This window comes from Coffea eugenioides, chromosome 6 (genome assembly GCF_003713205.1).
Source record: "Coffea eugenioides isolate CCC68of chromosome 6, Ceug_1.0, whole genome shotgun sequence".
NCBI lineage: Eukaryota > Viridiplantae > Streptophyta > Magnoliopsida > Gentianales > Rubiaceae > Coffea > Coffea eugenioides.
The window spans coordinates 53,753,884-53,781,375 of record NC_040040.1 but is presented as its reverse complement, the minus strand read 5'-3'; the positions used below and the strand labels follow the sequence as shown (position 1 = coordinate 53,781,375).

The window sequence follows — 27,492 nt, the reverse complement described above, 5'->3', positions numbered from 1 at the left end:
AATAGGCAATAGGGCCACCACATCTTTGTGGTTTGACAATTGGCATCTCAAAAGGGTCCTTTCTGGTAATTAACTTTGATCCTTTCTGTAATTTACTTTCTGGTAATTTACAAAAGGGTCCTTTCTTTTTGGTAATTTACTTTGATCCTTGGGGTGTAATAAGTTAAATGTAGTGTCTCAAATAATGAGTGAGAGAAGTTAATTTTATTTTTCATCTTTTAATTATACCTAAATTTTCACTTTGATACCTAAATTTCAAAGCATGACATTTTATTATTTGAAGCACCTATTCTATCCTACGTAAGTAAGATCTGTCTCACTTTAGTCCTTAAAATATAATGGGTCAGCCGAAGTCAACCAAATGGGTTTGAAAAATTTAGAGTTGGGCATTGTATATTATTGGATTAGGATGACCTTGGACTTCAATTGAAGTTCGCCCAAAAATTTAAGTATATAAAGTTTATGTTTTATATACTTTCATTTATAATTATGTATATTATTGAATAACTATGTGTGTGTGTATATATATGTATTATAATTTTCATAATTGTAAAATATTAAATGCATCTATCAACCATATTGGGAAATCTTGTTCTCATTCTACATCATGCACTAACTTTACATCTTGTGCTAAGTCTATGGCTGATTTCGTTTTCTATTCTAGTTACAAAAAAGAAATGACAGTTTTCAAAATCTGCTTTTAGTTCTTGAACGTCTTTCAAAATAGTTGCAATGTTGTATTCATAGTCATTGCAGCTATTAATCTGATCTACAACTGACTTGCAATCTGTGTGAACTACTATTTTAGTCCACCCTGCATTTTGGCCATCACCATTGCATTTCTTACTGCAACAGTTTCTTCCTTGCTTGCATCTCCCTTTCTTTGGTTCACTATCCCTTTTGCCTTCACAATCCTTCCCCTCCAGTTTCTTGCAATTATCCCTTGGCCTGTTCTAATCATTCTTGCAGAGATTGTAGCATCCGGATACAGGTATATCACATTTTTCTTTGATGGCTCTCTTCTGACTTGTGTCTTATTGTTAACATGTAGTGTAGTGTTTTCTTGTTCTGCTTCTCTTGCCTATTCGTACTCGATCCAATCACCTTGAGCTTTCTGTATTGTTCTGCTTGGATCCGGATTAGAGTCTTCAAACATTTTTTTGTTCCTACCTTTCCAAATTTGCCAGAAGATGTTAATGGTGAGGTTTATTTGATCCTGACCTTGTTCCTTTAAGATTGTTTGCATGGTCGTTTCCCACTAGAGCCACAAGTTATGCTGTTTGTCTTTCAATCCATCCCATCTCACTACAACCAGTTTCTAGACCAGTGCTGCATTTGTACAAAAAAAGAACAAATGTTCTATGGTTTCGACATCCTCCCCACAACAGTCATATCTTCTCTCCTCTTTTCCTAACCTTTTGAATGTAATCTCGCTTACTGGTATGCAGTTTTGCAGGCATTTCCACATAAAATGTTTCAATTGACCTTTACATTCAATTACCGTAACTTTTTCCAAACACTATGTTTTCTTATCTCCCAACTAGTTTCAGCATTGATTCTTTCTTTGGCTCAGTGTTGATCACATTCCTATTTTGACACTGCATATCCAGTCTTTACTATGTATGTTCCAGTTTTGGAGAATTTCCAGAATACTTTGTCCTTTCTTCAATGTATACTAATGGGAATGCTCTCAATCAGTTCAGCATCTTTTCTGCAAAACCATTGTTGCAGAGTTTCTTTTTTTCATTTCTCCCCTTCTATCAGCTCACTAACCCTTTCCAACTAGCAATCCTCAAGTTTTTCAAAGGTCACTTTCACCTTTCTCTGATCCGATTATCCATTTGTCCTTCCATATGTTTACTCTACTTCCATCTCTAACTCTCTTCCATAAGCCAGCAAACAGCAGTGTTCTGGCATTGTGTATGCTCTTCTAGCTCCATGATGCTAAGTTTGGGGGTTCTTTCTCTATCCAGTTAGGGTCCTTCATGTATTTTGCTTCACTGCCTTGCTTACTAGCAAATTTGGAGCAGTTAAGAATCTCCAAATTTGCTTTGCAAGCAAGGCAATATTAAAGGCCTCTTAAGTCCCTGAAGCCAATTCCCTCTCTTCCCTTTATTTCTGAGAGTTTCTTCCAGCTTGCCCAATGCACACAAGTCTCTTTCTCCCCATTTCCCCACCAGAACCTTGCAATCCTTGATGTGATCTCTCTGCACAATCCTTTAAGAAGTCTAAAGCATGCCATTACATATGTTGGCATGGCCATTATGACTAATTTGATAAGTACCTCCTTTCCTTGTTGGCGTAGTAGCCTCTGTTTCCATCCTTGTAACTTGTTACTAATTTTACTCTTTACAAAGGCAAACACCTGCTTTTTTATCTTTCAATGGCCATAGGTAGCCCCAAGTATGTCCCTTTTGCTGCCTCTCTCATGCTGTCCAATCCTTCACTCACCTCCTATTTTGTTTGATTAGTGGTGTTTCTACTATAGCAATTACTGACTTGTCAAAGTTCACCACTTGTCTAGAGCCTTTGCCATACTTTGTCAAGATATCTTTCACTGTCAACACCTCTTCTTTGGTTGTTTGCAACACAGTAAGGAGTCATCTGCAAAGAGCAAACGTGAAATAGGAGGGCTATCTCTGCAAATTTTGATTCCTGTTAGCTCATATTTTGTCACTACTTTTTTGAGTAGGCTGGACAATCCTTCAATGCAGATAATGAAAAGATAAGGTGATAAGGGGTCCCCTTGTCTAATTCCTCTATTTAGTCTAATGTGTCCTACTTTTTGGCCATTTAAGTTGAAGTAGTAAGAAACAGTAGACAAACAGACCATGATCCATTTAACAAAAATTGGACAAAAATCCATTTTTAGCATCAATCTTCCCAAAAACTTCCATTCTATTCTATCATAAGCTTTGGACATGTCAAACTTAATAGTCAGGAATCCTATTTTTCCTTTTTTTTATTTTTTTCAAAAAAATGGAGAATTTCATGGGCTATCACTACATTGTCAAGGATTTGTCTACCAAGGATAAAAACAAATAGAGAACAACTGATGCAATGCTTATGAACCCTTTTGGGCCTATTTCCTATGATTTTAGAAATGATTTTATAAAGTGCAGTACATAAACTGATAGACCTATAGTTCACAACAGACACTGGTGCTTCAGTTTTTGGGATCAAAGAAATGATGGTTTCATTCACAGCTTTGAGCAAGTAACTAGCATGGAAAAAGCTATTTTTAGCAGACACAATGTCCCTTTTTATGATATGCCAATAATGTTGGAAAAAATGTGGAGACATACCATCAATTCTTGGGGCTTTGTTAGGATACACTGAAAGAAAAGCTTGTCTGATTTCTTTTTCTTCCACAGGCTTAATCAACTATTCATTCATTTGACCAGAAATAGTGCTTGGGACCTTTGCTAATATATCCTCAAAATTGTTAGGGTTGGTAGTGGTGAAAAGGTCCTTGTAGTACTTACTAAGCTCCTTTTCAATTTCCTGTTCAGTCTTACACTAGGTTCCATCTTGTTTCTACAGAGTACTGATCTTGTTTCTTTTCCTTCTTGTCATCACACTTGTATTGAAGAAGTCTGTATTTCTATCACATTCTTTGAGCCATCTACTTCTTGATTTCTGACTCCAAAACAATTCTTCCCCCTTATATGCTTTGCTCAGTTGAGTTTTTATCTCTGCGATCTAGCCTCTCTCGCCTGGTTCATTTCCTGTTTTCACCTTATTGAGTTGCTTTTTCAGTTCCCTGATCCTTACTTTTGAATTCCCTTGCACTCTTTTATTCCATTCTAGAATGGCTATCTTGTACTCCTTTATTTTTCCTGGTCACTTTGCACATTTTGGAACTTGTGTGTACTTTATCCCATGCTCCTTTGATCACATTCTTTGATTTTGGATTTTTAGTCCATCATTGATCAACATAAAACCTCATTCTTCTTTTTTGTCTATCTAGATTAATATCTAGGATCAGGATGAAGAGGTTTGGGGCTTCATTTTCTACATATGTACAAGAGGCCTCATCAAACTTCTGCATCCATTCAGCATTGCTTAAGCACTTGTCCAATCTCTCCTTCATTTCCCCATCCCCATCCCCCTCCCAACAATTGCTCCACATCCATGGCACCCCTTGGTATCCTATATCTATAGGATCATTACCTATGATGAAGCAGTTGAAATCCCTTAGACTTCTTTCAGCTCTCTATCTCTCTCTCTCTCTCTCTCTCCCCCAATTTCTCCCCATTCGGTCTTATATCATTGAAATCCTCCACCAGCATCCAAGGCTCTCCCCATTCCTTTTTCCTATTTTCAAGATTTTTTTCACTATTCTTTTCTGATATTGCTATCAATACTCACATATAGGCATACTAGTTGCCAATGGCAATTAGTTTCCCTGTTTTCTATTTTTGCTGCTATATACCAGCTAGTGCTGTTCACTTCGTCTATCTTCACATCATTGTTCCAAAACTAGGCCAGTCCCCCTACTTTACCTATAAAGTTGACAATGTATCCATTTTCAAATTTGATTTTCTTTTGCACTTTTTTCATAAATTTTTTCTAGTTTTTTGTTTCACAAAAGAACACAATATTAGGAGAGTAGAGATTTAAAACCTCCTTCAACTGGAAAATTGTCAAAGGCCCTCCTGCACCTCGACAATTCCAGACCATAACCTTCATTTACACCTTGGAGGCATAAAGGGGTTAGCCTCCAATTCCCCAGTTGATAGTGTGTTGATTGTTTCCTTTTTCATTACTTTCACCTTTGGGTTATCTGCAGCATCTTCATCCATTGGTTCTATCTCTTGTTGTAATGACTCCATTTTTCTTTTTCCTCCCAATTGCCCTAGCCGTTCCTTATTTGCAATCTTCTTCAAAGAGGTTCTAGTTGTTCTCAACACTCTCTTGAATTACATTACCTTCATTCTTCTTTTCTGCTTCCATCCCTCAAGTTTTCTCCTGTCTATCTTTCCTTTTTCTCCTCAAAACCTTCCATTACCTTTGCCAGTATCAATGTGTTTTCTGATTGGCCCCCATTGTGCTCCACCTCCATATTCTCCTGTCTTATGCCTTGATTCTCATTACTCATTTCTGTAGATTCCTCTACTTCATTTCCAGCTTCCTTTTTCTTCCTTTCAATGCTGAACATATTCTTCCTTTCTTCCTATTGGATCTTCTTTGGCTATGTGGTTGGATATTGTAAATATTCTGTCATCTTATCCTCGTATACCTTTCTCCTCATGGATCCTTGGTCTTTTCCATCCTTTTTTTTCGCATCCCTGTTGTATTTCCACTATCAGCTTTTTCCTTGTCCTTCATTCTGAGTCCAACTACTAAAGCATTGCTTCTGTCAGCTTTCTCTACTTTCTTTCTTTCTATCTCTTTTGGTGGTTCATTCCATCCTTTTAATAGGGACATCGTGATGTTTCTTGCTCTCATCCATGCTCCATATTGCTTTTCTCTCTGCATCATCCTTCTCAAATATGGCTGCATACTCAAAGTGAATATGCAGCTTGTATTTGGTCAAGAATACAACAATGATGCTTGCAATATGACATACTATTCCAATGCCATTTCTGGTAATGAACTAATCTGAACATGATACAATTTAATTATGATAAAGAACCAAGCAGAGCCTTGAGCAATTCTTTTCTTTCTTCTTCCCCTTTTCAATTATTAATTATCTTTCTTACAGTCTTTTTTCATTTAGCTCTATTACATAAGATCCTAGTTAAGAATTCTAATGAAGAGGTTGTACTTTTGTATTCTCTATACCAGTATTAGAACTAGATGGGAATTGGAATAGTGTTTTAAAGATATGTTGATTCATTTTAGTAGGATACAATTCTGCTTCTAATAAACAACAAGCATTACTTATTTTTTTTATTGACTGCTTCTAATAAACAACAAGCATTACTTTTTTTTTTTATTGAGCATTATTTGGAACTAGAATTTTTTTTACAATTCCTTGAACACGTTTTTCAAATGACATTTTTATTATTTTCAATCACCTTTTTACCTGTTATACATCATCTGGTGAAAAGGTCTATGAGATTGTTATTAACAATAATTTTCTAAATAATCTTCGAATTGAAAGCATGTAGTTTCCAATCTCAAAACTTCAATAATGTTATTTTCTTTCCAAAAACCATTGCAGAATTTATTCTTTGCTGGGTCAGACACTTTAGGTGGCACGATAATTTGGGCTATGACGGCACTTATCAAGAACCCCTACAACAATGAAAAAGCACAAACTGAGATTCGAGAAGTGCATGGAGAGAGGAAAATGATAGATGAAGATGATCCTCAAAAGCTTCCCTATCTCACAGCTATCATCAAGGAGACTATGAGATTGTACACAATTGTTCCTAATTTAGTCCCAAGATACTTAATGGAAAGTTGCATCCTTGGCGGATATGAAATTCAGCCCCAAACTGAAGTTTACATAAATGGTTGGGCAATTGGAAAGGGATCTTGAGTATTGGGAAAATCTACGAGTTCTTGCCTGAGAGATTCTTGAATAGTACTATAGATATGAAAGGGGAACACTTTTAGCTACTCCCATCGGGGGTAGGCAGAAGATGATGCCCTATATACTCCCTAGGGCTAGCATCTATGGAGATCGCACTTGCTAATATTTTGAATTCATTCAACCAAGAATTGCCTTCTAGAGTGAAGAAAGAAGACATTGATACTCATTGTTTACGTGGTGCCTTGCGACTTGTAGCAAGAAACATCTGCCTTCTTAGCAAGGAAAAACAAATGACAACTTGGGAGGGAGGGGATGGGTTGGTTGGTTAGGAAGGGAGAGATTCTACATGAGAGGTCACGGATGAAAGCCTTAGCAATTACACTAAAAAAAAAACAAATGTCAACATAGTTGTTGTGAATAGGGTTACAAACGAATTGAATCGAGTCGAATCGAATTTTGACCTAATTGAGTTGAGTCTCGACTTAATTTTATCAAGTTTGAATTCGAGCTCAAACTCAATGACTGCTCAGTGTAAAGCTCTCGAGTTGAGCTCGAGTTTAAAAAAATAAAAAAATAAATTTAATTTTTAAAAAAAATGATAAAATAATATTTTTCTTAATAAATAATAAAATATTAGGGATATATATGTAATTTTACTATTAAAATAATATATATGTATAAAATTGAACTCGTGAGTTAACGTGTAGAATATTTTTGAGCTTGAGTTTGACTTGGTTTGCTCGAACTCGACTCGAACTTGATATTGACCGAACTCGAGTCGAGTTTTGAATCGAGTTGCTCACGATCAACTTGACTCGTGTACAACCCTAGTTGTGAAATTGTGTAAGGTATGAATAATTCAAGAAAGAAATATTAACAATACTCTTATGTATTTATTGCAGAATATTATTGTACTCTAAACATTCAACTAACATATTAAATACTCTTACGCAATTTAAATATATTGTAATGTTATAATATCCATCAACTATTGCAGTGCATCAAAAAAATTATTAAGTATTCTTTGAGATATTTATTAAAATTTTACAACGATTAGATATCAAGAACTATGTATATTTTTATTAATGAAATACAAAAGATACAACAATTCAAAATATTTAGTTCTAATAAAATTCATAAATTTCCCAATATAACAATTAAATTGCACCAATAAAAGTGTGGATAAAAAATAATTCAAATATATTAAAAAGATAGAAGTTGTTAGAAGAAAGGAAAACCATAAGAAAAACCCAATGAGATTTATCTTCAATTATATAAAAAGTTAAAAGCATGATTAGTTAGATGGTTCAAATGAAAGCGACAGTGCCTTGAAATATGATAGTGAGTGATTAGATTAGCAAGAAAGTGAGAGATGGGCTCTATTTATATATATATATATATATATATATATATATATATATATATATAGGTTTTGGGTTCAAAAATTATGCCCCAAATTAAAATGACCAAGTTTTGGCAACACTTTGCTAAGCTTAGTATAACCTTGACTGATAAATATCAAATGTAATATTGTATATTAATGTACTCAAAGAAATTATGAGATCTCTAATTCGACTTTTAACCTTTACTTTTCTTCCTTCTCTCTTGCAATAGTTGGAGTTTGTTGAACAAAAGAAAAGTATTAAATATTGTTTGTTTTATTTAAAGAATCACCACACCTATCAAGAAATTTATGAAAAATTCTCGTGTTAAGAATCTAAATTTTTATTTTTTACTCACAATATTATTTTTTTAAAAAAAAAAGTGTATTTTTTTAGAGAATAAAAAGTCTGAATGCTTGAAAAAAAAAGTGTGAAAGCTTGAGTTGGGGTCAATTAGATTGGAGATAGGAGCCTAACAAACCAAAAGGGCCGAGTATTGCAAACAATCTTTAAGCCTGAAGGATTCTCCTTAAGCTATAGAATTAGGTTTTTTAAGTTAAGCATGTCTTTGGGTTTGCAGCAGAGCCCAAGCTAGAAGCCCCAATTGAAAAGCCTACTAACAATAAAGATGCAGAGGTTAGCACAGGTCTCTGCCGGATTTTCATATGGAACCACCCGCGGTGCTTTTAAATACTCCTATAGGATACACTGATTGATGTAATCCCTTACAAACATTATAGGTGTGTTTACACAAGTGGACTGAGTTGATAATAATAAGTCATTCTCTTACAAAATATCGTGTGCTCAAGTTTCGTTGTCGATGTAAGAAATGTATTGGTGTAATTTTTTTTTTTGACGAAACGATAGGAATATATATTGCTTGAGCCAAAAGTATTTACGCCCGAGCAAAGGCTCGATACATACACTGTGCATCTAGCACAATAGACTGGGATTAACCCATTCTACATCTTGATAACTGCTCAAAGCTTGAGCACTAAATTGAACACCAAGATCATTACTAATGCCTATGTCTAGGTAAAAGGAACATTTGTAAAACATGAAACTCAGCTCACGGACATCTTGTATCACAGTTGCTATTCTTTCAGCCATTGGTTTTGTCCGCTGGATTTACTGTAGCAGATTTTTGTCAAGAACTTCTATGTTAATCAGTCGACATCCTTGTTCGGCTGCCTTAGTTTGGGCCAGTTTGACACCTTCAGCCAGGTGTTGGAGATGGTTGTCCACTGCCCTTTCTCTCAAAGCCCAAGCCATTAGTTCCTGTTGTCTTCCATCACACGCTACAATGCCATACCCAACAGCTTTGTCCTCTTTGCTCCATTACACTGCAATTCTCATACTTGTGCCTGGGGATGTGGGGTGCTCTTGCTGCTCTTCCTCTTGTTCCCTGTGTTGCTAAGCTACTACTGGTTTCCCAATGCTCCAATTCCTTGCTTTCCCTGCTGCATTTTCAAATTCGCACCATGCATTGCATGCTTTGTTTACAATTGTAGCTGGATCCATATCTTTGTTGTTGAAATCCTTGTTGTTCCTACTTTTCCAGATCTGCCACAAGATATATGCCGTGAGGCCTATATGAGCTTTCCTTTGAATCCTACTTCTCGCTTCAGAAACTGCTGCCCACCAATCTTTGAATTTAACCGACCTGTGCTCGATACCATCCCAATGGATAGGAGCTAGTTTCCAGATGTCTTTGACTTTGCTACATTTAAGTAACATATGTTCCAGTGTTTCCACTTCTTCTCCACACATTGTGCATATTGGATCTCCCACTTTGACTCTTCTCCATGTCAGTTCCTTGACTGGTATTGCATCCGAGAGACCTTTCCATATGAACATCTTGACTTGGTGGCTGATGTTTAAGCTCCACAGTACCTTCCACACTTGCTGGCTTAGTGAGCTGCAGCTCGATTCTGCTCCCTCACCTTCTTTCCTAGTCTCTTCCTTCCTCCTGTCCATTGCCATTTTGTATCCCGACTGCACAGTGTACTCCCCATTTGGGTTCCCTATCCAGAAAGTATTATCATCTCTCCCTATAATGCTGATAGGAATTTTCAAAATATTATCTGCATCCTCTTTGCAAAAAGTCTTAAAGATGAGAGATTTATTCCACCTGTAGTGACTGATCAAGTTAGCAACTTTGTTAAGCATGCATTCTTGTGGTTTGGCAGTGACTGGTTTCCCTTTGAAGTTGTTTGGAATCCATTGGTCATTCCAAATGCTGGTTTTCTTTCCATTTCCTATTCGTCTTCTCCCTTTCCACCAAAGGGTCTCTCTGCTACTCATTATGCTTTGCCCAAACCATGATTCATTCTTAGGCACTATGCACTCCTGGATGCAGCTCTTAGGAAAATACTTCACCTTTAGCACCTTGCTAGATAACAGGTTTGGATTTCTTATGATCCTCCAAATCTGTTTGGCTAGCAAGGCTCTATTAAAGCTTTGTAAATCCTTAAAGCCTAGGCCTCATTTTTTCTTCTCCTTGGTCATCTTCTCCCATGCCACCTAATGTATTTTGTTCTTGCTGTCTTGCTCTCCCCACCAGAATTTTGAGAGTAGAGAGCATATATCTTTACATACCCTACATGGCAATTTGAAACAATTTGAAACAAGACATAGTGTAAGTAGGCATAGCCATTGAGACTGCTTTGATCAAGATTTCTTTCCCAACTGAGCTTAGCAATTTGGATTTCCAGCTTTGCATTCTGTGTTCAATGTTGTCCTTGATGAATCCGAACATTTGCTTCTTTGTTTTGGTGATCACCATTGGGAGTCCCAAGTATTTCCCTTGAGATACTTGTTGAATTCCTTCCAGCTGGCTGCATACTTCCTCCCTTGTTTCCTAGTTGACATTTTTGCTAAAGAAGGCACTGGATTTGTCAAGATTTATCATTTGTCCTAAAGCTTGTTCGTATCTCTTCAGGATTTTTGTCAACTCCTGTGCCTCTTGACATGAAGCCTTGCAAAAGATTAGCGAGTCATCAGCAAAGAAAACATGTGTCACTGAAGGGCCTTGTCTACTTATCTTGATTCCACTTATTCTCCCGTCTTGAGCTGCATTTTTTAGAAGGTTAGAAAAGCCTTCTGAACAGATGAGAAAGAGGTAAGGTGACAAGGGATCTCCCTGTCTAATCCCTCATTGAGGTGTAATATATTCTTTACAATCTCCATTTATATTGAAAGAAAAAGAGACTGTTCTGATACAGTTCATGATCCAATTAATCCACCTCTCACAAAACCCCATTTTGCTCATAATTGATTGTAAGAAATCCCATTCAACTCTGTTGTATGCTTTTAACATATCCAACTTCACATCCATATAACCATCCTTTCCATGCATTTTATTTTTAAGGTAATGCAAATATTCATGAGAGATGATTATGTTATTAATAATGTGCCTCCCAAGTATAAAGGCAGATTGATTGATGCTAATGCAGTGCTTAAGAACAGGCTTTAGTCTATTAACAATGATTTTGGTTATAGCTTTATACACGACATTGCACAGACTAATAGGTCTATATTGCTTGATGTTAGTAGGACAAGGAACTTTGGGAATGAGGGAAATGATTGTGTGGTTAATGGCTTTTAACATAAGACCAGAATGGAAGAAACTTTGAATAGCATTTACCAGGTCTCCTTTGATAATTTTCCAAAATTTTTGGAAAAATAAAGGTGTCATATCATCCGAGCCAGGAGCCTTATTGCAATCCATAGTGAAGAAGGCATTTTTTATCTCTTCTTCTGTCACTTCCTTGGTTAGTTCCATGTTCATTTCTGCCGTGATAGAAGCTGGAATCCCCTCTAATACCTCCTGAGCATTACTAGTTGAGGACTTGGCGAAGAGCTTCCTGTAATAGTCTTCAATTTCTTTCCCAATTTCTTCTTCTGATTCGGTCCAACCACCATCTTCCTTTTGAATTCTTTGTAATATATTCTGTTTATTTCTGCCATTTACCGGTGCATGGAAGTATTGAGTATTTCGGTCCCCTTCTTGCAACCATTTGAGTCTAGATTTTTGGCTCTAGAAGATTTCCTCATCATTGTACTCCTCTTTCAACTGTGACTTCAAACCAGCCATCTGTTTTCTCTTATTGTATTTTGAAGACTCTCTAGTCTGATCCAGTTGCTTTTTGAGGCTATCAATTCTGTCCTTAGAATTTTTGTTGATGCTATTACTCCACTTAAGCATAGCCACTCTACAATTCCTCACTTTTGATTGCACTGGTACATCTGAGATCTTTCAACACTTCCCTCCTATACTTCTTTAACAACCTCAGATATTTCCTCATGTTGGAGCCATCTCTTATCAAAGAAGAACCTTCTTTTTTTCTTTTCCATAGTAGGCTTGGTGTCTATCATTAAGGCACAATGATCTGAAGTGTAAGCTTTAATGTGAGAGCACTTCGCATTCTCAAACGTCTGATTCCAATCTGCACTGCTCATGGCTCTATCTAACCCTTGCTTAATTTCTCCTTCATTCCCCCAGTTGTTGCACCAGGTCCACGGCTGCCCCTCATACCCCAGGTCCACCAGTTGGTTGGCACTTATAAAATCCCTAAAGTCATTGAAGCTCCGTTCGGCTCTACATCTCCCTCCCCGCTTTTCAGAATTTGAAGTAATATCATTGAAATCCTCAACCAACAGCCATTTGTTTCCCCATAGCTGTCTTCTTCTGTTCACTACTGTCCATTGCACTTTCCTTATGGCATCATTACAATTGGCGTAAATGCCAATCATCCACCACAAACACTTACTTTCTTGATCCTCAATCTGAGCTTCCACGGTGAAGGAAGTGTGTTGCACTTGCAATATTTTAACATCAGAGTTCCAGTACAGTGCCATTCCTCCTACTTTATTCATTGCTTCCACCACATAGTAGCAGTCATGGTTAAGGATTTTTTGTATTTTTTCCATATACTTTGATCTATTTTTTATCTCACTTAAAAATAAAAGTTTTGGGGAGAGGAGTTTTTTATACTCCTTCAGATGGGGAATTGTCAAGAGGCTCCCAGCACCTTGGCAATTCCACACCATCACTCTCATTGACAATTGGAGACCCAGTTAAGGCTGGTTCCCATCCCCTCTTCTTGTCTCTCACTCCTCCCTCCGGGACTATCAGTTTTGTTCCTCTTTGGCACTTGCCCCATATTATCCACTTCTGGCATTTCCTCATCAATCAGACTTAACTTCCGTTTGCTCAGAACAGGTTGAGCCATACTATTCCCATCTAGCTGTTTTAGTGCTCTCCTACCTCTTCCTCTTGGTGTTCTTATAGTCCTTCTACCCTTCAAGTCCTGAGGCTATCCTGTTCCTTGTTGGCTACTTCCCATGCTCTTATCAAATATCCTAATCTGTAATATTTCCTTGATACTCTTCTGTTTTTCTCTCACCTGGTTGCAATCCGTTGTTGTCTGTTCTTTCCCTGATGACTGTGGATCCATCATTTCCAAATCCTCCTTATGAGGATCAGGTTCCCCACTCCTCTCAGTTCTCTCTACCTCCATGGTCATTACCTGGTTTTTACTTTTTCCATTACCTTTCTCTTGCTTCTCTTCTATTGACTCCACCATTGGTGTGCTACCTTGCTTGTTACCTGTCTCTAGTATCTTGCTGGTGGGTGTTGGTGGTACCTGGGTCATCCCTTCCTTATTGGATTGCAGAAACTTTGTAACCTCTTCTTTGAAGGCAGCCACCACATTTCTCTCCCTAACTTCCTCGGTTCCCATTTGTTCCTTTGGGTGATTAACCTCCACCACCTGACTTTGCTCCTTACGAACTAGTTCCCCATTTTCCAAACCCTAGTGCATTCTGTTGGAAGGGGTTTTGTACCCGTTATTGTCCTTTTGTGGAGAACCTTTGCCATAATTTACTCTCAACCAAGGCCCATACTAGTTCTCTTATTGCCCCTTCCCCACTGATGCACCTGATGCGCAACCCTTCTCACTATGGCCAATGATTCTGCAAGCATAGCAGAAATCTGGGCATCTCTAGTACCTAAACTTAATCCACTTCAGAGAATCATTCATCTTGACTGTAGTACCCCTAGGTAATGGCCGATATGTATCAATCACAATGTGCACCTTCAAGTGCCTGCCTTCCTTCCCACCTGCTTGAGGGATAATAGCTTTTTTCACTCCTCTAAACACTGTTTTACCAATCTTCTTCCCCACTTCTTTTGACAACCAATGAACTGGCAAGTTTCACATTTGCACCCACAATGGGGTCATTCTGAAGGCGTCTGGGTCATCCTCAATCCCTTCATACCAGTTGCTCAACACAATCAGTTGGTTGTCCAAGATCCAAGGGCCTCCATTCACAATCCTCTCTCAGGTTTCCTCTTCAGGAATAAAGAATTGGTACAGGTTTGGACCTAGCTCTGTAACCTTCGGATCTTTTGGGTAACCCCAAGCCGTACTAACAAAGTTTTTTAGACCAGTGAAATTTACCATTTTCTCACCTCGGATCTTACCCAACAAACTTAGCTGGCATTCTTGTCTACTGATACTAGAATCACCAAAGTCCAGGTCAGTTATGGTGCACTCTTGGGAATTTAAGGCAAATTTCTGCATAATCTCCGACAATTCTTCCGCCCTAGTAATGGACTGAGCTATAGAGGGGATACCAGTTCTACTCTGACAGTGAAGTAGAACTAACCAAGCTAGTGCAGATCAAAAGTAAAACTGCTTACTTCAGCTAGGTAAATGCTTACCTGGGTGATAACGAAAATAGAGGACAAACAGTAGAAACAAGAAAATGAAAGGCAGTAAAATGAAGAAAGCTGGAAAAGGAAAAGAAAAAAAAGGAAAGCAAGCCTTGAAATGGAAGATTTTATGCTTGTGAAGTACTGGCCCACAATCGCATTTGCAACTCCCTTCCCCTGCGTACTTGTAGTGCCTCTTCAGCTGCTGCTCTTTTTGAAGTTAATGCAGACAACATAGTGGATACTTCTACACCGACTAACACATATTTAATTTGTCCGATCTAGAAAGCTGTGGGAATCATGTAGAGATTTGTTGGTGGAATTGGTTCTTTGTGCTTTTTGCCTGGATTTGAACTTTGGGATTTGAAAATTTTTGAGCTCCCACCAAGGAGGGAAAAGTTCTCTCATAGAGCGAGAAAGTGCTCTCATAGAGAGAGAAAGTTTATTGAATTCCCAATCTCAACAACCACAAAAATTGAATAGTTGTATTGGTGTACAATCTATAAAAATTCATGTAAGTGATCTATGGTTCCAAATGCGAGAATTATGTTGGAACGTAATTCGTAAGAACCTATAGTCCCAAATGTGAGAACTGTGTTGATTGGCGATATGCAAGAACTCTTACAAGTAACCTATTGAGTGTGAAAATTGTATTGGTGGTTGATTTGTAATTGAAACCGACCTATGGTAATAATCAGAGTCAAACCCACCCAAATTTTTGCTTACCAAGAAAAAAGAGAACATTATAGGTGTCTAATTGTTTTACATGGTCTTGGATTCCAATTTTGAAAATTAGTCTTTTTGATCTTCACATTTGCTTTCATAGTTAGATTTTGAAATAGGTAACCCAATAATAGCTTTTAGTATTTCTGAATAATTAGTCTTTTACAAAAATTGTAGCGAGAACAGCACCACGCTGTTATTTCATTTAAATCTTGTAGCTCCCCGCGGGGGGAATCTTGCAGTTGTTTATTGCTTTGAGCAATTTGGCTTTCTTTTTTGGTTAATTTCTCACTTGACATATGGCCAAATTACTAGTTTGTCCAAACTACAACAACAGGTCCATTTGGTTAGCATGATTTGCCAAAAAAAAAAAAAATTCTCAAATATTATTTAGTTTGTATCATAAACACAATTTCCAATCGTTCTTTTATTTGACATACATTATATCATAAAAAATATTACTGTATTATTTCAATTTTTTTTCCAAATAATCTCTTATCCAAACGCATCTATGTTAAATTCAACTAGTAGATGCAATAAGATGACATATTGGCCATCCATCTCTTCTTAAATTACATACCCTGTCAATTCTTGAAAAGTTTGAAAATATTAGTTATGAGATTAACCATTCAATATTATATGAATCATCATTCCATTGCACTCATATGAGAATCAAAGCAAGTACTTCGTTTTTTTTTAAATTTGGTTAAAACAAGAAAGGAAATGAAAAAGCTAGCACGAAGGAGGAACAAGAATGGACCTCAGAACGGCTGGCATAGCAATTCCCAAAACCCTCATATTTAGAGTCCATTCTTCATAAAGCTTATATTATAAATTTGATCTGATAAAAGTCATGGGTCCATCAATAATCACCTGCTTGGTAAAAGACCATTTGGTTTTGTCAAGCATCTAAACTGACTAATTTAAATTGAACATAAATGATCAACAACTAAAATGAAGAAAAATATAAGTTGAGGGACTGAGTAAGGACATTTGAGGAAATTTACCTCGCTTCCGTGTGGAAAAATCGTTAAAAAAAAAAACCTATAAATATTTCTGTTTCCAAGACTAAGCTATAAATACGTAAGTTCGAAGGTCAATTTAACATGTTGAAACAAAAGGTTTATGCAAACTATATGATATCAAATCTTTGACTTTTGCTGTAAATGAAGTCATGAAAGATACTCGTATGCAATTATTGTGATTCGAAATCATCTCTGACAAGCATTAGGTCAAGGCTGTAGAATTTATTTCTAAACAAATAGTTTTATATAAACCCTGGGACCATGTGTTGGGATTCTTAACAATAAACACAATAAACAACTCAAGGGCATTTTTTTTGACCTCCCATCTTTCCCCGTTACTTTTCCACTCCCTTGCTATTAGGCCCAGAATTCAAATATGAACCTGACAGCAGAGATAGTTTTTAAAACCCTCCACTGACCATTAGACTAATCCCAGGAGATTAACTAAAGGGCATGTATTGGTTCGTACTTCTAAATATTTTGCACGCTTCTCTCTATGGGTGGTGGTCACAAGTGAGTTCACGATCATGACACATTCGGCTTTAAAATTCAGCAGTCAACCCTCAACACGAAAAACATCCAACAATATTCTACGGATTATTCTTCTTCGATCATTAGTTTTAACCCCCAAGGGTCGGTATTTTGTGGATTCAGATCTCCTACGGTTGCAAGGACCGCATTATGACGGTCCAAGATTGGATTAGAGTGTCACAGCTTGATATCCGCCATCTATTTCAAGATTCACTAGTTTTGAAATGGATGATTGAGATCGAGTAGGGCCACTTCGATTCAATCTCAAACCATCAATTATATAGTCCGGTTTCTCTTGCAACTGTAGAGGAGCTAAATCTGTATTTTTCAAACATGATGTACTAATTTTCTGGTAAATTTTCAAAAATAAGTTCTAGCTATACATGAAAATCAATTTTAAGATTTATTTAGTTTCTTACGGACAAATAATACAATAATCCTACAAAAGTTTTGTAATATCCACCAACTAATAGTTAATAATGCCTCGGGAATCATGGATACTAAATTTTAGACTAATCAAATACTCATATTCACTAACACAAGCTATTGAAATATACCAATACACATTATTTTAAGGGATAACCCCCTTAGGTTTCTAACAATTTCATCTAGCTTCCCTCTAATTTGAGAAATTATATTGACCTCTCTTGACATAATGAGTTACCAAAAATGACCTTCACTTTCTCACTATTTTACACGGAAAAAAACCTATATTCTTAAAAGAGAAAAAAATCCAAAAAACTTGTTCGAAAAATTTTTGTGATATTTCAAAATTCTTGGATTTGGGCCATGGTAGTTTTTTTCCCTACACACTAGAAAAGAAAAGATTAAAAAAATCAAGCAACTTGAAGCTCAACAAAGACTATTTAAAACCAACTTCTATGGCCATTTTCCAGCCACCTCAAGAAAATCTTCCTCCTGAAGTGATGGAGATAGTATTGATCATTGCTTTACTTTCAGCTCTTCCCATAATTTTCCTGATTCTTCTTCAGAAAAACAGCAGGAAATATTCAACAAAATCTCATCCTCCTCTCCCCGGTCCTCCTGGGATTCCAATCATTGGAAACATGCATCAATTTGATCCCTCAGCCCCACATGTCTATCTCGGGGAGCTTTCCAGAAAGTATGGCCCTCTCATGTCCCTCAAGCTTGGATCCATGCCAGTACTTGTGGTTTCTTCAGCAAGAATGGCAGAAGAAGTTATGAAAAATCATGACTTAATTTTCTGTAGCCGGCCACCTATGCTTGGCCAGCGAAAATTGTCCTACAATGGCCTGGACATCGCGTTCGCACTGTACAATGAGCAATGGAGAGAATTGAGAAAGATTTGTGTTCTTCATCTCTTGAGCTCCAAGAGAGTTCAATCATTTCGTCCTATACGCGAAGATGAGGTCTACCGAATGATTCAAAAGATATACCGGGAATCTGCTTCATCACAAGTAACTGACTTGACTCACACTTTATTGTCTCTCACAAGTACAATGATTTGCCGAATTGGATTTGGAAAAAGGTATGACGAGGAAGGCCAAGAAAGAAAAAGATTCCACTTTCTCTTGCAAGAAGCTCAGGCAATGTTTGTTGCATTCTATTTCTCTGATTATTTTCCTACAATTGGTTGGTTGGATAAATACACTGGGATGCTATCTCGACTGGAGAAAGTTTTCAACAAGCTTGATTTGTTCTACCAAGAACTCATTGATGAGCACCTGGATCCAAATAGGCCAACGTCAATGGATGGAGACATTATTGATCTCTTGATTCAATTACAGAAGGACAGATCAACTCCGTTTGATCTGACTGTGGATCACATCAAGGCCACGCTTATGGTAATAAACTAACTCTTTAACATACTATTCCAGTACAGAGTGTGATATACAGGTTCTGTTAGTTCTTTTCTACTTGAAATTGCAATCATATCTTATGAAAAATAATGCTGCTTAATATGAATACTATACAATTTAATTCTGACACAAAGCCAAACACAGCGTTATTTATTTGTTTTTCTATTTACATCCTTAAGTTAATTGGCACTATTACATACCAACTCCAAGTTCAAATTCTGATAGAGAGGTTGTGTTTTGGGTCTCCACCAGAATTGGATAGGATGAGAGTCATAATTTTGTCTTACACAAATGTTGATTTATTTCAATTCGATACAATTGGTCTTGATGAACAAGAAGCATTGGACTCAGCCCTTTTTCAGAAAAAAAGAATTTGTAATATTTCCTAAACATAATGTTTATCCATCTCTTTATCGCTCATACATCACATTCCAAAAATTTTACATTTTTACTGTCTGAAAAAAATTTCTAAATGATCTTCAACCCAAACACATGAAAAGTTTTAGGCTTAGGAAATTCATTGATGATTATCTTTTTTGTTTTTCAATAAACAACTGCAGAACGTATTTTTTGCCGGGTCAGAAACTTCAGCAGGCACAGTAATCTGGGCAATGACAGCACTTATCAAGAACCCTACGGCACTGGAAAAAGCTCAAAACGAAATCCAAGAGGTGCTTGGAGAGAAAAAAATGATAGATGAAGATGATATTCAAAAGCTTCCCTATCTCAAAGCAATCATCAAGGAGACTATGAGATTGTACCCAGTTGCTCCTCTTTTAGTCCCAAGATACACAATGGAAAGTTGCATCCTAGACGGGTATGAGATCCAGCCCAAGACTACCGTTTACGTGAACGCTTGGGCAATTGGAAGAGATCCTGAGTATTGGGAAAATCCACATGAGTTCTTGCCTGAGAGATTCTTGAATAGTACTATAGATGCAACAGGGAAACACTTTCAATTGATCCCGTTTGGGGCAGGCAGAAGAGGCTGCCCGGGATACTCCCTGGGAATAGCAGCTGTGGAGCTTGCACTTGCTAATCTTTTGAACTCATTCAATTGGGGATTGCCTTCTGGAGTGAAGAAAGAGGACATTGATACTGATGTTTTACCTGGTCTTGCTATGCTTAAGAAAAATGCCCTGCGACTTGTGGCAAAGAAACGTGTGTCTTCGTAGTAAGAAAAAACATGTCAAATGGGATCAGAATGTGTAGTTCCTATACAATGTACGGCCATTTGAAATGAAAGAGTTTCATACGTTTGTATTGGAAGCTCAAACCCGTAAGCCGACGAAGCTTAGAGGGAAGTTTGTATAGATAACATCGCTTTTCCATTAACCTAAGATTGCTTTGGAAAATCATCCTTCCAGCATTTGCTATAATAACTGGTCACTTTGGTTTAATGGAATGATTGCTGTGGGGGTCTCACATCAAATGTTAGCAGAATTGAACTTCGCACTCATTTTCGATCTGCTGATGTCGAGCACTGGAGCATATATACTCTACAAAATGGGCTGTTACCTGCGAATTATGATGCAAGTATGGAAGAAACAAATACATTAACAATAGAACGGAAAGAAGGAGTACTTACTTGTATGGCAAATCATTGAAATAAACCTTCACATATTAATTTATTTCTAGTGTTAAGTCTAACTGAGGCAGCAAGTACGAAGGTAAATTTAATATGTTGAAACAAATCTTTTAATTTAAGCAAACTGTGCTATGAAATCTTTGACTTTTTTTCGTAAATGAAGTCATGGAAGATGCTTGAATGCAGTTAGATCCTCAACTATTGGGACGTAGGAACAGTTTAGAAAACCAAACAATGTGATCCGGAATCATTTCTGATAAGCATTACGTAAAGAATGCAGAAATTATTTGCAAAGAAAATGTATTCTATAAACTCAAGGACCATGCGCGCAACACGTAGGATTGTTGTTAATTTTTGTATTTAAATTATTCATATTTGTATAAATTCACAATAAATTAAAAAAAAAAGACTGTGCTAAGGTACGGACAAAATTCTACTTATGTAATAAGTAAGAAGAATAATCAATTGCAACGTAAGAAGTGTTTCATTTCAAGGGTTGACTAGTGAACTTTTTAAAATCAATTGTCCCATGATCATGGTCTAACCACCTCCTTGAATTTTGGTGATTAACCCTAATTTTGAACTTGTACTACTTACCTATTTATTATTAAGAATCCCAACCGCATACTCCTTGGATTTTTATACAATAGTTTGATTGGAAATAATTTGTACAGCACTGACGTAATGCAAGTTGGAATTGCTTGGTTTTATAACCCCAATAATTGCATCTTCCATGACTTCGCCTATCGTAAGTCAAAGGTTTTGCATCACATTTTGCTTAAACAATTTATCTAAAACATATCAAATTGGCCTTCGAATTGAGGACGTTAGACTAAACCATAGAGATAAGGTGAAGGAATTTTTTTTTTTTTTTTTTTTGCGACTTTCTTTACAGGAATAGGGTGAATTTGCTCATATGCCCTTCAATATTTATGAACATTTTGATTGTTTTCAACTTATACTTTCTTCATTTTCGATCTCGAGTATTGATTTTCAATTTAGTTTTGGCAAGTTAGTATCTTGACAAATCGACATGTATTGACCCATGAGTTTCATAAAATTATCAAACTTATGATGTATAAGCTCTGTGAAGAATGGACGGTATTACATGATTACATCACCAGTAATTGAATGGGATATATACAGTCTAGTGGTCAAGGGACTATGTTTTTGAAGGCACTGAAGATGATTCAATTTGAAATTTTGCCACATCACTTTGGCTAATTCATTTGATTTTTTTAGTTACTTATAGTTGTCAACTTGTCATTCTGTAAAAGAAATATATTTCCAAAATATAATATGGTAAATAGAAACCAAGTTTCAGACACTTAATACAACAATTATCGTAATTAGCATCACAGTTTCTTAATTAACATAGCCACTTTTTAATAAGAAGTGAATTTTTTTTTTTCCAATGGAAATTTTAAACTTCACAAGAAGAAGAAAGAGGAGGAAATGATTGACAACAAACAAAGATCTTGCAATTGACCAGTTTTTTTTATTTTTTATTTTTTAAATTTAACTAGTAAGTGGTAGTATATAACATGGCTGAACTGTCTTGTCGGGAAAATACGAGACTGAACATATTCAGCATTATCCAAGTACGGCCCATTTTAACTTGGGCTTAATTTTTTGTACCCATATCAAACTAAGCCAATCTATGTAGAAGGCTTGGACCTAGTTACATATATTAAAAGGCCTGTCTCTTACTATGGGCCTGTTTGGAACCTTAGTTTTTTGAGAGTTTGTCTAAAACTTTACTGTAGTGCACTGTAGAAGTTTTTCAAAAAATTTTGTAGAAGTTTTTTGTAAGGAAAAAAATTTTGTAGAAGTTTTTGTAGGGTTAAAAACTTTTTTTTCTTTTCTTTTTTTTTTCTTTCTTTTTTTCTTTTTCTTTCTCTTTCTTTTTCTTTCTTTCCTTTCTCTTTTCTTTCTTCTTCTTCTTCTTCTTCTTCTTCTTCCCCCTTCCCCGTTACCTCTGCCTCCAGCAGTGCCACCTCCCGCCACCCCCTGCTTTGCTTCTCCCCCTCTGCCCCGCCACCCCCTCTGCCCCCCTTCCCCTCCCCCCCATCCCCTCACCCCGCTTCCCCCTGCTTTCCACCATCCCCTATTCCCCGCCACCCCCCTCCCCCTGCTTTGCTTCTCCCCCGCCACCCCCCTCCCCCTGCTTTGCTCTCCCCCTCTGCCCCGCCTTCCCCCTGCTTTGCTTCTCCCCCTCTGCCCGCCTTCCCCCTCCCCCACCACCCCCTCATCCCGCTTCCCTTTGCCCTGCCCTCTGCCTTTCCTCCGCCACCCCTTCCCCCCGCAACTTCCAACAGGCCCACCTTCCCCCTCTACCCCGCCACCCTCACTGCCCCGCCACCCCCTCGCCACCTTCCCCCCCCTGTCACCCTCTTGGCCCCTTCCCGTTTACCACCCCCGAATCCCGCCACCCGTCAATTTTTTTTTTTTGGGCAAATCCCCCATTTCCCTCTGTCCTCCCCTTTCCCCGCCACCCTCACCCTTCCTTGGTGCTATCTGGTCTCGCGACCAGGTCGGCCAGAGGGGAAGGGGAAGGGGAAGGGTGGTGGGGGAGGAGGGGGGGAGACGCAGAAAGAAAAAAAAAACTTGCAGGGGAAGAGGGAAAAAGGAAAAAAAAAATCGGCACCGGAAAAGGTGATCGGCGCCGGAACCGGCAGCGGAGGTGGTGGCCAGTGACTGAGCAATTGACAGAGGTAGTGGTGGGGGAGGAAGAAGAAGAAAAGGGGAAGGGAGTTTTTTTTTTTTTTGTTTTGGATATTTTAAGTGTGTAGGTTAAAAAACTTTGATAAGTTTTTGGGGTTCCTGTAGCACAAGTTGTTAAAAAACTAGTATAATAAAAACTTGGTAAAAACTTGGACTTCCAAACAAGCCCTATATGTAGAGGACAAATTACTTGTTACCCGCATGCGGTTTTACATAATGTCAAATGAACTTTTTAGAGTTTTAAAATGTTCATATAACTCCTATGGTTTTATATAAATTTTAAGGTAGAAAAAAACGGAATGCACGGCCAATTATGGCATTTATATCAAATGTATTTTAAGAGAGCGTGTGATAAAATTTTAATATTTATGTAACACCCTTATGATTTGTATAAATATTCACGTTACTGCTTGTAATTTTTACATTTATCTACATAATCTCCTTATGTTTTTATACAAGGTTTCAGGGGAGGGGGGAGAGGAAAGGGGAAGGAGAGGAGGAAGAGGAAAGGAGGAGGAGGAAAGAGGGAGAAAAGAAAGAAAGGGGAAAAAAAAAGAGTCACCAGCCCCGATGCCCGCACCGGTGGAGTGGCAGCCGTTGGTGGAGGTGGTGGTAGATTGAGTTGTGGGGAGGAAGAAGAAAAAAGACAAGAAAAAAAATTTTGTTTGTGTTTGGGCATTTGAGCTATGCATTTTAAAAAATTTGGGGAGTTTGAAATTATCGTAATTAAAGTTGTTAAAAATCTTGTAGAAAAAAAAACTAGGCAAAAAACTTGGTTCCAAACAGACAATAGAATATAAGTATACGACTAGGAGCAAGTCACAAAACAAACTAAACACAAGGAGGGAAGAAAAAAAAGAGGAAATTCCACAACCAAAGAATACATGGTCCCAAGTATTTAGATGCCAGCACTTGACATTTGCTACGCATACACATTTTTTGCCGGAAGTGGCAGATCATTTTTCTTAGGCATTGTAAGACCTGGTAAAACTTGAGTATCAATGTCGTCTTTCTTGATCCCAAAAGGCAATTCCCAGTCAAAAGAGTACAGAAGATTGGCAAGTCCAACTTCCACCATTGCTAGTACCAGAGAATATCCAGGGCAGCCCCTTCGGCCAGCTCCAAATGGTATCAATTGAAAGTCTTTCCCTTTCATATCTACACTACTATTCAAGCATCTCTCAGGCAAAAACTCATTTGGATTTTCCCAATACTCGGGATCTCTTCCAATCCCCCAGACATTTGTGTAAACTATAGAATTGGACTAGATTTCGTGACCATTTATAATGCAATTTGCTAGTGTCTGTCTTGGAACTGAAAGTGGAGCTGAAGGATACAATCTGAAGGTCTCCTTGACAATTGCCTTGAGACAAGGGAGCTTTTGAATATCATCTTCGTTTACTATATCTTTATTTCCAACTGCACCTCTAATCTCTGCTTGTGCCTTCTTCAATATTGCTTCAGGGCTCTTCATCAAGCCATTGCCCAGATTATCGTACCTGCAACAGTATCCGACCCTGCACTAAATACATCCTATAATGTGTTGGGAAAGGAGTACCAGTACAGGCACACAATATCAGAGTTAGCCCAGGACAAATTTCTCTTTTTCCAAGTACCAGTTAAAATAGGAACAAATCAAATCACCAAGTAATAATGCTAGCAGTGATAATAAAATGCAAGAAAAATAGAAAGCATAGGACACCAAGATTTTTACGTGAAAAACCCAATTGGGAAAAATCATGGGACCTAGTCCAATCAAAATCTCCACTATCATAATAATGGAAATACACAGGTCTATGATGCATGTGTTTGGTTATTCCATATTTTGCGCAGGATATGGCAAAGGAAATGCAGCTGAAGTTTGTTAGCTAAAGTTAGTTATGGCCATGCAGGCCATGCACACGTTAGTTATGGCCATACAGCTGGGTTTGTTAGCCAATTTGTTAGTAGGAATCTAGTGATGTCAGCCGAGGTCAGCAGGTTAAGCATTAGCCTGACAGCCGACTTATATGACTATAAATAGGAATCTAGGCTATGAAATAAGGCAGCCTTTTTGATATTCATTCTGTAATAGCTTTACATTTCTCCTTTCTTGTATCCTCTCGGTTACTCACATAATAACAATTCCTTTCATCTGTCGGTCTTCGAAGTTACCTCTCCGCCAATTCTGTAGCTTCTAGATCGCAGATTACAGGCCTCCACTGACCTCTGCATCAGTGGTATCAGAGTTGGGTTGAACCAGCTAAGTCACCAATGGCAGAGGGCACTAGGTCTCAAGACGTCAGGAAGATGGAAGAGCACGTTCGCTCCATGCTGAGGGAACAACAGGAACTGTTTGAAAAAGAAATGGCAGCTCTAAGAAACCTGGTGGTTGAACTACACACGCAGAAAGGTCCGGCCAAAGGAAACGGCTCCCCTCATAATTCGGATTCTTCAAACAGCAATAGAGGGAATTACCACGTTCCCTCTCGCTTGTCGCGGATTGACTTTCCAAAATTCAATGGGGAGGATTTTAGAGGATGGTTGTACAAGTGTGAGCAGTTCTTTGAAGTGGATGAGACGCCAAGCTCAGTAAAGGTCAAAGTAGCTGCCATGAATTTGGAGGGGAAGGCTCTTCAGTGGCACCAAATCTTCATGAGATCCAGACTTACGCGAGAGATTCCGGCCTGGGAGGAGTATGTAAGGGAATTATCCTCCAGGTTTGGAGACTCCTTGTATGACGATCCCATGGGAGAGCTTAAGAGCTTGAAGCAATCTGGGTCAGTACAGGAGTACCACGACCTGTTCGAGGAGCTTCTCAATAGGGTGGATCTCCCCGAGGACTACGCCACAAGTTGTTTTGTGAGTGGGTTGAAACCAGAGATCCAACTGACCGTAAGAATGTTCATGTCTAGGAACGTGCAGCATGCCAGAACCCTGGCCAAAATTGAAGAAGCTAAGGTGTTTGTGCAGCAGAAAGGGAGGGGGTTAGCCAAACCTTACACAAGTTGTCCAGATCCTAACCGCACTTTCGCACCTACCCAAACAAACTCAGCTGGTTACAAATGGAAGATAGATTCTAAGCCACTCTTGGATCTCCCTACTTTTCCAGCCCTACCTAGTAATGAGAAGCAGAAAGAGTTAATAGCCAAAAGACCCTTCAGGAGGTTGAGTAGAGCAGAAATGGATGAGAAAAGAGCTAGGGGGTTGTGTTTTTGGTGTGACGAAAGATTCACAGCTGGGCACCGATGTGGTAATAAACAATTCCACAGGTTGGAGGTTTGGGATGACATGCCAGAGGAGGAGGAGAAAGGGTCATGAAGTGAAGAAGAAGACGCACTGGATGAAGGTCAACTGGCACATATTTCTCTTAATGCCATGACTACCATGAGTGTTCCTAATTTTAAAACTATGAGGGTCACGGGTCATGTGGGACGACAATCTATGAACATTTTCATAGATTGTGGTAGCTCCCATAATTTCGTTCACCCTAAAGTTGTACAGAAGTTGGGTTTAACTACACACAGGGTTGATCCCCTAGTGATAGAGGTGGCAGATGGAAATAAGTTGACCACGCAGGACCTTTGTAAGGACTTCATTTGGAAAATGCACGGACAGGAATTCAAGGCTGACCTACTCATATTACCAGTGGGTGGGTGTGAGCTCGTTCTTGGCATACAATGGTTAACTACCCTTGGGGATGTGAAATGGAACTTTGGGGAGCTTAGGATGGAGTTTAAGGTAGTTTTAAGAGGAATGAAGCGACAAGGGCTGCAACTAGTTAAGCAGAAAAAAATGCAGAAAATACTTCAAAAACCTGAGCAAATCGCTGAGGCGCAACTATGCCTAATCAGAGTAGTGCAGGACCCCACAGCAGACACCTTACCTCTCTGTACCATTACTGCGGACACTGAGGATCAGCAGGTGAGCAATCCAGTAGAACTTGAATACTTACTGAATGATTATGAGGATTTGTTTCAGGAACCTAAGGGGTTGCCACCAAAAAGGCTCCATGACCATAAAATTGTTCTGAAGGAGGGGACGGAACCCATCAACGTGCGACCTTATAGATATTCGGCCTTCCAAAAGGGTGAGATTGAAAGGTTGGTGGCTGAAATGCTGTCTTGTGGCATCATCAGGTCTAGTTCTAGTACTTTTTCTTCTCCAGTAGTGTTGGTAAAGAAAAAGGATGGGTCCTGGAGAATGTGTGTTGATTACAGGCAGTTGAACAATGCCACTATAAAGAATAAATTCCCTATACCTTTGATAGAGGAACTACTGGATGAGCTATTTGGAGCAAGGTTCTTCACCAAACTGGATCTGAGATCTGGGTATCACCAGGTCAGAATGAAGGCAGAGGATGTGGAAAAGACAGCTTTCAGGACTCATGACGGCCACTATGAATTTTTGGTTATGCCCTTTGGGCTGACTAATGCGCCTTCAACTTTTCAAGGTTTGATGAATGACATTTTCAAGCCATTCTTAAGGAAATTTATT

General features: G+C 38.2%; 1 protein-coding gene across 1 annotated transcript; it reads left to right on the top strand.

The window, feature by feature from the left end:
• Positions 1 to 17,789: 17,789 nt before the first annotated feature.
• LOC113775939 (cytochrome P450 83B1-like) lies at positions 17,790 to 19,889 on the top strand. Its single transcript, XM_027320995.1, has 2 exons — positions 17,790 to 18,689; positions 19,265 to 19,889. The coding sequence occupies exons 1-2, from the start codon at positions 17,790 to 17,792 to the stop codon at positions 19,877 to 19,879; spliced, it is 1,515 nt and encodes a 504-aa protein (XP_027176796.1). The 3' UTR covers positions 19,880 to 19,889.
• The last annotated feature ends 7,603 nt before the right edge of the window (positions 19,890 to 27,492 follow it).